The sequence below is a fragment of the Quercus lobata genome, chromosome 2 (genome assembly GCF_001633185.2).
Source record: "Quercus lobata isolate SW786 chromosome 2, ValleyOak3.0 Primary Assembly, whole genome shotgun sequence".
In the NCBI taxonomy this organism is placed as follows: domain Eukaryota; kingdom Viridiplantae; phylum Streptophyta; class Magnoliopsida; order Fagales; family Fagaceae; genus Quercus; species Quercus lobata.
The window spans coordinates 88,524,563-88,537,215 of record NC_044905.1 but is presented as its reverse complement, the minus strand read 5'-3'; the positions used below and the strand labels follow the sequence as shown (position 1 = coordinate 88,537,215).

Sequence of the window (12,653 nt, the reverse complement as noted above, 5' to 3'; positions counted from 1 at the left end):
TCCCAAATGGGAACATTTTACAAAGGGAAGCCCAATTAGCTGTAGGTAGTGCTAAACTGCTAATACATTGGAGTTATTAAAAACATGAGTATCATGATTAGCCTATCAAAAATAAAATGATTCAAGAGTAGCTATGCTTTATGAGACTGAATGTTGGACGGTTAAAAAGCAATATATTCATAAAATGAGTGTAAAATAAGGATGTTGTAAGGGCTGAATTTGGATTGGACTCAGTATAGGATTGGGTTTTAGGCCAACAAACCCAAACAATGAATTTGTAGAATGTGAATGAAAGAACTAGATTTACTCAAGAAGAAAAACAAGAAAATTTGCTGATTTAAGATCATTAAACACGAGTGAGATAAGAAAGTCTGTCCTCGACGTGGCCTAAGGAGCTTATATTATAATATCTTGTTGATGAATAAAGTTACAAGAGTTCACAGTATTATTACAAAAATTGCTTGATTTTCTCCGATCCCCTTCTTTAGACCATCTTCTCATGTTATCTACTACAATCTGGGTATCATCTCTACCATACACGTGTAAGTAAGATTCTGGGAACTCCTTCTTATCCCATCCAACACCTCCCAGAACCATCAACTAGTAGCTGTAAGGTTGCTTAACCATTGTTCAGGTATCACCTCCACATTAATACGGCTAGAGAGTTAGTTGGGAGACATTTAATGTGGAGGTAGAAGCTTTTTAAAGATATTTGTTGCCCCCCTTTTCTTACCCCTTGTCCAACGTCCAACTCCTAGTTTTGATGTAACTTTGAAGAAAATATAGGGTGATATGACACTCTTACTGGCCTCGGACCCTTGTTCCCGTGATGGCTTTTCTCCTCGGACATTTGTTGGACTTATCTTGTACTCTCTTTACTTTTCTCTTTATATCATTCCCCTTATAACCTCATTTGGTCATCCTCGGATTAGCTAATGTCCTTGGATTGGGCTATAGGCCCAATTTGTACAGCCTTAATAGTACCTCCTGACTAACTGGCCCCCACAGATATTATGATAAATAATTGGAAATATAATGAAAGATATGATTTGAAATGAAAAAATTCACTTAAAGATAGGATGAACCCTATTGATGAAAAGATAAGAGAATATCACTTGAAATTATTTGGTCATATTCATAGGAAAGCGTTTAATGCAATAGTGAGAACATGATTGACTCAAGTTGAGGATATGAAAAAGTTAAAGGAAATTCAAAAATAACATTAATAAAAGTGGTAAAAAGATAGGATATATCAAATAAAAAGGTAACTAATAGTTTGACTTCGAATAAAATAAAATGACAAAAGAGAATATATATATATATATAGCTTACCCTAATTAATCTATTAAGGATTCATAGTCAACTCTAAAAATTTGGGAATAAGACTTGGTTGTTTTTTTTTTTGGAGAGAGTTTCAACCTATGGCGTCCGCTCCTGATGATAGCTCTTTTTCATCAGACCAAGACTCCAATCAGTTTTTGGTGTAGACGGAGATTGAATCCCAGATCTCTTATTCAACTATCAGAGACTTTACCAGTTAAGCTAACTGGAACCCACAAGACTTGGTTGTTAATTGTTATCATAGGAGTAGCTTTGATATACTATTGATTACATTGAGTGTGTAACCTTCGAAAATAATGTTTTTGAACCCCATTTTGTTTGCCTTTACTTTATAACTGAAAGGAGGACTTTCTAACTTCAACCCAAATAGGCAATCTAATGTCATCTAACAAATTCAGTCCAAATAAGAGAGATCACTTCCTTGTAGTCCATACAAAATACCACTAAACAACATCACTATCTCGAACAACCACATCAACATTTACCCTAATATAAAGAGGGGATTCTAAGGGGCTGTTTGGATTTTTAGTTTCCATCACCCATAACTCTGTTTCTATCACCCATAATTCAAAATATGTGGGTCCTACGACTGAGAAATGTGTTTGGCATTGTTTTTAGTTTTTGTTTCTATCACTTAATTCTCTGATTTTTGAGTAATGAGTTATGGAAACTGAAAACACATTTTAGGTGTTTTCAAGTTATGGAAACAGAGTTATGATAACAATCTTGTAAATACACAAACAATGAGAGAACCACCAGCCGCAACTTTTGACTTCACCCTCCTCTTTCCAGTTTTTTTTTTTCATAGTTCATTAACTTTGTTCATTTCTATGGAGACTTTGTTTAGGTTTAATTGATATGGTGCTTTCAAACAGTCTATTTCTTAGCATCCACAGCCCAGCTCAACGAACTCCAGTGAACAGAACAATAATTGCATTATTTTCAAATGGAATATTGAGGGCTGTAAAAGCATTTAGAATATTACTAATCTATTCACTTAGGGGGCATTTGGTTTGTGGAATACTAAATTACTTTCTAATGTTAGATTTATGTCCTTGGAATCACATTCTAGGAATATAAGATTACAACGTTTGGTTCATTAATCACATTCCTATCGGGTTTGAAAATTATTACATTCTTATACTTGTTTGGTTCATAACATTCTTATGAATAATTCAAATTATATATATTGATTGAAAAATCTTCCAAAAACCTCAAAAATTACAATAACCTAAGAGATCAACAAAAATAATCCTAAATCCTATCAAAAAAGAAAAAAGAAAAAAAGAAAAAAAACAAAACAAAACGTAAACGGTCAAAAGGGTTGAAATTACCTTGAACTCTCCAAAATATCTTTCAAGTGTCCAAAATGACCAAAATATCTAAAATGACCAAAATACACTTAGAACTTCCAAAGTACCCTTGAAAGATCCAAAATACAAAACTTCCAAAATGACCAAAAGACCCTAGAAACACTAAAAAAAAGTATATAAAAAAAAAAAAAGAAAAAAAAAAAAAAAGAAGAAGAAGAATACCCTAGAAACACCTAAAATGATCAAAGTACCCGTTAAACCTACAAAATGATCAAAATATCCAAGAAGCTTCTAAATTAACCAAAATACCTTTAAAGTCTCTAAAATGAATGAAATATCTTGAAGCCCTCTAAAATGACCAACAATTCCCTGACGAAAACATCTAAAATGACGAAAATACCCCTAGAATCACCGAAATGCCATGAAATCTTCAAAATGACTAAACCCAAGAAACCTCTAAAATGACCGTAATACCTTTGATATTTCTAAAATGATGAAAATACTCTTAAAATCACTAAATGACCAAAATACCCTCGTCAAAATGTAAAAAATGACTAAAACACCCCAGAATCACCAAATTATTTAAAATATCTCGAAACCTTCAAAATAATCAAAATACTCCTGAAATCTTCAAAATACTCTTAGAAGTTAGAAGCACCAAGAATGACAAACAAGTAAAGTCCGAGTCTACCCTTGGTAAGAAAAGCATGTTTTTATTAATGGAACGATTTTGCTTTGTAATCCTCTAGCAGTTTAGTAGTCTAGGAAGGATTTGTGAGGATAGTAATTGTATCTGTTTTGTTGTTGGTTGCCTAGGTACGATATTAAAATCTTTCTAGTTAAGAGGGGGGAAAAATATTGGGCTTATCTAAAGTTGGGCCTGAAGCAATTCTTAGCCTATGCTACGCCTGACAAGTGACAACTATTCTGAATTACTAAGTATTAAGGATGAGGCATGTGCGCTGAAATGGGGCCCAACAATTACAAATATATGATATAGCCATTGCTCCAAAGAGTTTCAATATATGTTGCTCGAGCCCAACAACCTAAACTAAGCCATACCTGTAAGGTTTGTGGGTTTGAGATCTTAGGCTTGTGATGGGCCAGCCTGCCCGGCCTTGGAGTATTTGTTAAAACTTAACCCAATTAGCTTATTTGATTTTTCTCTTATTATTATATTTTGCTAAAAATATGATAAAGTATACTTGTAATTAAAAAAAAAAAAAAAAATTCAAAGTTGTATATAAGTAATGTAAGGACTCAATTTGTAACGATCCCAAAAATGGTATTGGATTCGTACGTTAAGGGTCCAAACAATATAATTTGTAGAGCGTAGGCTTGAAAAGTTAGGTCTTGGTCACCGAACGGTGGTTACTCATGGTACTCATACAAAGGTGAACCATGTTTGCTCGAGAAGTCTTTCTCCTCGGCATGGCCTGAGAGGCTCTAGTTCTTGGTCTTTTTTCCCAGTCCCTTTTTTTGGATCACTTACTTCTCCTTTTATATTAGCCTTTACCCTTCCTCCAGCATTCACGTATAGGTTCAGCTTTCCAGGGCTGATACTTGTCCCATCAGCCCATACCCAAAGTGGTTGGGGGTGGTTGTAAAAACTGAAAAGCATTGCTCTGTCTGGCGCAGAATATTTAATTGCAGTAATGGCAGCCTTTCCTTTGTCCTTTGTCGCCATATTGTCCAGGGGTCATTTCTTCATCAATGTGGAGGTGTTCAGCTTTTCCTTAAACTGTTCCTATACTGCACTTGCACTTTCTTTCAGGAGCGCGTTGGGATGCCGAGGATAGAATCATCCTCGGCTATATCTTTAGGTCATTTGGACCTTCACTTTACGTCCTCGGCAATATCCCTCCTCGGGTCGGACCTTGGGCCTTAAAGCAAAGTGGACCGGGGTCATAAGCTCTTTGGCTCCACAAGTAAAAAAGAATAAGAAAAAGCTAAAAGCTAAATGAAACAGTTGGATACAAATGGATAATAAAAGATTAAAGAGTCCGATTTTAATACCATTATTATTATGAAAAATATAAAAAGTTGTTTAAAAATTAATTTTTTTTTCTTCACAAATTTTTTTAAAAATAGTTCGTAAATCAATACCGTATTTGTTACCTTTTTACAAGATTAAAAGTAGTAAACTTAGGCAGGACAGGACCTTTCTCTACTACCGCCTAAATTAAAAGTAGTAAGCTTAAGCCACATATCATTAGGAAAAATAGGTGGAATTCCATTATTTTCGATATGAAGGTTCTTGAAACACCTTGCATGCACTGAAATATTTTTCAATTCAAAGCATGAGAAAGTTGCTAAAAGTGTGGAAAATAAATATGAAATTATATCCAAAGCACCGAAAGGAAATTGAAATACATGAAGCTGGAGGAAAAAAGAAAATGGTTCTCTGACTGTACCAAACTATAAAGACAGTATCCCAACTTTGTTAGGGGTAATGGATGGTTGCCACTTGCCACTATAGTCTATACATATGTATTTGTATTTATATTTATTTTACAAAAAACATCTCCAATACTATTAGAAAAGCTAAAGGGATATGGATAAGATACCACAAATAAACCACACTTTTTAGTGTTAAATTGCTTGTCACGTAACATTTTCCACTTTTCTTTTTGTCCCATCGATGCAATTTCATGCATCAAGCGCCGAATTTTTTAATTCTGTTCACAATTTCACATAGTTGTTGGTACTGTTCGAGCCTATTTATTGGAATATATTATACATGTATAAAGTGCGAACACTGCATGATACAAAAAAAGTCGTGTAAAATGTGAAAGTTAGAGCAACCACATCAGTTCATTCAAATTTTTTGTCTATTTTATAAGAAAAAACCTACTTTTTTCTATTTTACACATTCACTTTTACAAAACACTCATATTAGTTTAGTTATTCTACACATTTATTTAATAAAATATTTATTCTTTTATAATTTTTTTATTATTCCTTCCCTCACTGCCCCTCTCTCTCACAGACCCACAATCCATCACTACCAACGATCACTCCACACCCAGCCACCATCATCACCACCCAACTAGCATCATCAAGGAAAACCAATCCACTCAATCCCAAACCCATTCATCACCCACCCAACCCGAAACCCAATCAAGCCAAATCATCACCCACCCAATCAGCGGCAAGATCATCAAAACCCACCAATGAACTAGAAAAAACCAAGCCAATCAAGATCAAAACCCACCGACCCACACCCACAATCAACCAAAAAACCAAAAAGAAAAAAAAAAAAAAACCAACAACCAACAAATCGGAGCTAGATCGACACCTCCGACTTGAGCAAGATTGATGCCTTGAGACGGCCACCGCCATGCGCTCCATCCGGCTTGAGACTATAGAAGAGCAGTGATGGGCTGCACTGTAGCTCCTTGAAGGTAGAAGAGTTAGGCCAAGAATATAGAGAGGTTTAGATTTAGGGTCGGACCACCGTCTATGGTGGCGTGATGCTCAAAGGTAAGTTTGAATGTTCAGCCATGGAGCTCGGGTTGAGAGGGTTTCAGAGAGAAGCCGAGACCTGATGAGAGGCATTGGTGTTGCTCAGTGAGAGGAGAAAGAAAAAAGAGAGCGAAAAAGGTGTTTTATACTGTGCACATATAATATTAAAATAATTATAAACGAGCTATAGTAATCGTGTAAATTTACACGGTTACTGTAGCTCATGGAAATTTTTAGAAGACTTTACACATTTTTACACGAGCTGATGTGGGTGTTTTTTTGTTCAAAATGTGTAAAATTTATACTTTCTTCTATTTTAAAAGACTATAACAGATCTGATGTAGTTGCTCTTATTGTGAAAGTGTGTATATTATGCGTACTATGTGTACATTAGAGAATCTATGAAACAATAATTTTATTTATTTTAAACTATGAAATGAATTAATTTGAAATAAAGAGCATCCCTCCACACTAAGGTGAGGGTTGATCATAGACTGATATATAAAACGTCACCTTAAACTAAAATAAAATGTTAAAGAATAAATGTCACTTGCTATTCTTGTAGATATTTATAATTGTCTTTGATTGATATTAGAGATACTATTAATTTTCTTACATAAATTTTACAAACTAACATATCACTAATCGCATAAAAATAATTCAGATATTTATTTATTATATATTTTGTTAAAATCCACTAATCACATTAATTTGTCATGTTAGTTTGTAAACTTTATGGGATAAAATTTTACGGTATAAATTTAGCATTTTTTAATACTTTATGCGAATGAATGTCTAGGTGGCTACTTGGAATGAGTTTAAATTGCACGTTTCAGCTGACGTTCTATGTTTGGTGTTTGAAAGGTGGGTCCCACGGCAACTATGCACGTTTCAGCAAATTTCAAGATAAATACAGATTATATATTTTGCTGGGTCCCACATGGCACCATTCATATTTAAAAATTATTCTACTACAGTATTTTTAGTAATAAGTTTTCAGTTTTTAGCAAATAAATGATATCCAAACAAACTCTTGACCATATTTTAAATGAAATATAGATTGAATATCCAATTAGCTAGACACATTGTGTTGCTCATCAAACTCAAATTAATAATTCTATCAATTGCAACATAATAATTGCGTTAAGTACTGATCAAGTAGTTCCATGCAAACACAGTTTATAAAAGCTGATGTGAACACGATGAAAACAATCAAAGGAGCAAATTAAGGCATATAATTCTCTATATGCATGAATAATGCAACGCCTACGTGGCTAGACACTGTGAGATGTTCATCAAGTTATGTACTCCAAGAGTTCTCTTAAATTAAGGCTAAGCATAATGATTGCATGTAAGTGATTAAGAAAATCCATGCAAAAGTGCAGCAAACACGGTATGTAAAATTGCTAATGTGAACACAATGACAATGAAAACATTTAAAAGGAGAAAACGCGGGTTTGTTAGACACATAAAGAAGAGAACGCGTCAAGGAATAAAGCTAAAGAATCAAGGATAGCAATATTACCTCTTCTTCTTTACAATATGATCTTCAATCTATCTCTGGGTCCCCAAAAGAACACAAACTAGACAGTACAGTATGAAATGGAGACCACCTTCTTGTTTTGGTCCCACGCGTCTCCACTAGCAAAAGCTTGAAGCCCAAACTTTTATGAAATGGACAGGCAACTAGGCAAGCAACAAAGTAGCTTTACCAAGCCATGTGTCTATATATAGTCTTGGATTTTAAGTAGTGGTTTGCAGTTGGTAGTGAGAATTGAGAATTCGGATAATATAATTAGAATCAATTTGTTGGTATCTTACTGGTGCAAATGGAAGCCAGCATGCGGTTTGTTTTCGTTGTGATTTTAGTGATGAGTTCATGTGTACAAGGCCAATTGAAAACTGGGTCTTATTCTTCTTTATGCCCAAGAGCTAGGCCATAGTGAGGTCCACTGTTGAAGCACACTCCAACAAAGACCCCACGATTTTGGCTGGCTTGCTAAGGCTTCACTTCCATGACTGCTTTGTTCAGGTTTCTTTCATTCTTTTCTTCTATGCATGGCTGTTTGTAGTAGTTGATTTGCTATTTGACATGTTTCGAAAGTACTAATAATTAATTGACATTAATATTGCACAGGGCTGTGATGGTTCGGTGTTGATTACGGGGTCTTCTACTGAGATGAGTGCACCCCCAAACCTTGGCTTAAGAGGGTTTGATGTAATCGATGATGCAAAATCACAACTAGAGCCCTTGTGCCCTGGGGTGGTTTCATGTGCCGATATACTAGCACTGGCTGCTCGTGATGCTGTGGCCTTGGTACATAAATTAAATCTCTCTCTTTCTCTAATAACACATGCACACACACACACATGACACATATATGGTACGTATAAGTCTAACTTGTGTGCTTATAATTAATATATTGCTATAAATCAGAGTGATGGTCCAAGTTGGCCAGTGCCTTCTGGAAGAAGAGATGGCAGGGTCTCTTCGGCTTCCGAAGTCTCAAATAATTTACCTTCTCCTCTTGAATCCGTCGCTACCCACAGGAAAAAATTTGCTGCTAAAGGCCTTGACGATAATGATCTTGTCACATTAGTTGGTATACTCTCTAGACGATAATTATATCAGACATCTTGTATAAATATATATTATTTCTCTTATAGAACATATATAGGTTCTACACAATTGTCATAGAACGTATTGTAAAAGAAATTATACATATGTTGAATATACAAGTATTATCAGTGGCAGAGTCAGGATTTCAGTTTGGGGGGCAAGATTGAAAAACAATACTAAAAACAAAATTAATCTAAAAATATTAATTGATCGATAATAATAACAAAATAAATAGACAATTGTAACTACAAGTATATCTCATATTATTAAAACAAAGGAACAAAAATAATCAATCATAGTTACTAACAACCAAAGTGAGAAATTAATTTAAATACATAAAATTTAGGCATAATTTGATTGCTTAAAATAAATAAATCAATCTACAAAAGTTAACTATAGAACCTACTAATTGAATTGTTATACAAACACAATTTTTTTACAATAAATTTTACAACTATTAAAATAGTGGACTGTGAATTGTGAAGGAAATAAAATGGTGGCTCCATCAATATAAGTTGTTCACCCTTCACAGTTAACCATTTTCACAATTGTGAAATTTATTGTGAAAAATGTTATGTTTATAGTATTATAATTATAATAAGAAAAGAAAAGAAAAATTAGAATAGGAAAGAAAAGTACTGTAAGCAATATAATGGATGAGACAAGATCAAAACTACTTGAAATAAATACTATTTAAGAAGTAAAATAGGTGCAAGTGTGATTGTGTGAGGGAATTGAGAAGCTTTTTTTTCCATTATTTCTTTCCGGTGTCAGGGCTGTTTCATAATAGTGGGAGTGCTTTTTCTATTTATTCCACTTACAGGGGGCAAACTAGTAAAATGAACATCACATAGTAGGTATCAAGGCATTTTTTAAAGGAGTCAGGGGGGCAATTGCCCCCTCTCGCCCCCCCCCCCCCCCCCCCCCCCAGCTCCGCCACTGAGTATCATCTCCTCTGTAAAAAGGAAAGGAGATCCTGACTTTTATGCTACAATATTAATTGTTACATATAAATTGTGTGACCTGCATATTTTAATTATGGGCCATTTGTGTGTGTAGGGGGACATACCATAGGCCAAACAGACTGTTTGTTCTTCAGATACCGTTTATACAACTTCACAGCCACAGGCAACTCTGATCCCACTATAAACCCATCATTTTTGTCACAGCTCCAAGCTCTTTGTCCAAAAGACGGTGATGGCTCGAAACGAGTTGCGTTAGATAAAGATAGCCAGACTAAGTTTGACATGAGTTTCTTCAAGAATGTACGTGATGGTAATGCAGTTCTAGAGTCGGATCAGAGGCTATGGGGAGACGCTACAACGCGAACCATCGTGCAAAACTATGCTGGGAGCATTAGGGGATTACTTGGTTTAAGATTTGACATTGAGTTTCCAAAAGCTATGATCAAAATGAGTAGCGTTGAGGTGAAGACCGGTACACAAGGAGAGATTAGAAAAGTTTGTTCAAAGTTTAATTGATAAACCCCAATGTGTTAAACTTAATTAAACAATTCCCTAGATCACATTTTATAGTTTTCTTGGAATCAAACTCACTTATTTAAAAGAAAAAAAAAATAGTGCATATATATTTAGTACGTTTCTAGCTAGCTAGCTTTGAGCATGTAACAAGATATGTAAACGATTATTAAATATTTATAAAGTTTTTTTTTTTTTTTTTTTTTTTTTGAAGATGTCAATATGTTCTTGTAAAAAATAATCGTAAAATCGTAGAAAGGAGAGGAGACTATCAAAATTTAATTGCAAAAATATGTCCAAAACGTCGCCTGAGAGATTCGAACTCTCGCGGGGAAACCCCATGCTTACTTTTGACTCTGCTTTCACGAATATTCTGTGAGACAATTTGTAACCTCAATTTTAGCTTTTATTAGGAGGAAAGCCTTTGTTAATGATTTACACTTGAGCATATACCATAACATAAACGGTTTGCTACTTATGCTTGTTATCTTCTGACGAATAAAAATATGTACACTTGTTTGATTTTTTATACAAAGGGTAACTATGCCCGAATTATTCTTTGGATTATAATATTTTGAATTCTGCTTGAATTCATATTTTGACAATGGCTATGTTCTTATAATATTTTAAATTCGAATGAATTTTTGAAGATTCAAAGGTTCTTTTGATATTTTAACCTCCTTTACAATTACGCCATTAAGGAATAATTTTTTTTATTAAATTCTTAGTTTTGGTAGTTTTGATATATTTAGTTTGATTTGATTAATCAACAAATTGGATTGGCATTAGATTCTATGTTCTATCTCTTATGTTTCATAATTTTTTATAATTCTTTAATCGTGTACTTAAATGATTTTATATCATTTATGCAAAGAGTATCATCCAAATCAACTAGAATAATAATTTCATGTTTCTTCATTGTAGGGGCACAATTTAGTAACCAAGTTCTTGCTGTCACAAGCCTTGATCCAAAAAGCCCAACACAATGAATTCTTGTAGAGTATGGGTTAAAAAACTCGGTTTAAGTAAGTTTAAACGGGTTGTTGCATGGGCTAAGGGAACACACGAACAAGAACCAATGCTATTGTGTTGAAAGGTCACCCGGTAATGATAGAGCTAAAAACTTGATTAACAGATCAGTGCAGTAAGACTTCTCTATAGTGTTCTCCCCTTTTTTCTCGTCCCCCTCTCTTGGGGGACTTTTACATATTATATAGGCCCTTTCTAATCATCTGGGCTTTACACTTATTGATCATCCAAAACCCCACTTGAGCATTTGTCCCATCAGACACTTCTCTCAGTTCTTTGTGAGTTGCGGTAGTCAAGGTAGCACTGTTCAGGGATCTTCTCCTCATTAATGCGGCCAGGAGAGTAGTTGTAATGCATTTAATGTAGTGGTGGCAGCCTTTACTGAGATATTTCGGGTTTCCTTCCTTTTTACGTTTTTGAAAGATGGACTATAATGGCTTGGATGTACCTTTGCTTCGGATTTTGCAGTATTCGAGGAGAAATTACTCCTTGAACATGTTTTCTTTATCCTAGTGGGCCTGAATAAGGATTGCTTGGGCCACGCTAGCTCCTCGGACGGGCTGCGTCCTTAGACGGACCTAGGGCCCAGCCTATTATTTTGGGCCGGTCCTGACATTCACAAATGGGCAGACGTGTATGATAGTACTGTTACCGTTAATTAATTGTTACATACATGAAAGATGGGTTTAAAAATGGAACGTTTAAGCACACCAGCATGTACGATGTCCCCAGAATAAAACAATATTATACAATCGATAGGGGGTTGATCCCTTAGTAACTGGTTTCTTAGAATATAATAATGTCTTAAAGGCTAGATTGACTTAATGACACCTTAATTTGGTCTTAACAGGTTTGGTCAAAATACTCAAGGAGTATGAAAAAAGTACTGGTGCCCTCATTCGCTTGCCCTTCATTCAAAAGGTCTTGCAACAGCCCTTCTTCACCACTGACATGCTCTACAAGCTTGTGAAGGAGTGTGAGGCAATGCTGGACGGGCTTTTCCCTAAGTGTGAACCACCAGCTTCAACAGTGGTAGCTGATGGGGATGATGATCCTTCAACTTCTGACACTACCAATAACAGCGGTCTGCTCAGAGTGCCAAAGGAACTTGCAGAGATTGAGTATAAGGAGAGCTTATATATGAAGAGCACTATATCAGCACTACGGGTTTTGAAGGAAATTCGGAGCGGAAGCTCAACTGTTGGCCCTTTGTCATTGCCACCACTGCAATATAGTGCAATTGAGGAAACATGTAATAAAGTTTCAGTTCTGGAACAAGTTGCCAAGTAGTTGTATTTTGAGGAAGGAATTGGGATGAGTGCCTCCCATTGGTTCTTATATTGTCCTTTTTTTTTTTTTTTTTTTTTTTTTTAATGCATCTATTATGATGCCTTAGATACTAACACA

General features: G+C 35.0%; 1 protein-coding gene and 1 pseudogene across 1 annotated transcript; both read left to right on the top strand.

Moving 5' to 3' along the window:
* The first annotated feature begins 7,892 nt into the window (after window positions 1–7,892).
* On the top strand, window positions 7,893–10,291 carry LOC115956940 (annotated as a pseudogene).
* A 1,647-nt stretch (window positions 10,292–11,938) lies between these two features.
* LOC115973637 (SPX domain-containing protein 2-like) lies at window positions 11,939–12,536 on the top strand. The gene is made up of 2 exons (XM_031093893.1): window positions 11,939–11,963; window positions 12,097–12,536. The coding sequence occupies exons 1-2, from the start codon at window positions 11,939–11,941 to the stop codon at window positions 12,534–12,536; spliced, it is 465 nt and encodes a 154-aa protein (XP_030949753.1).
* Window positions 12,537–12,653: the final 117 nt, after the last annotated feature.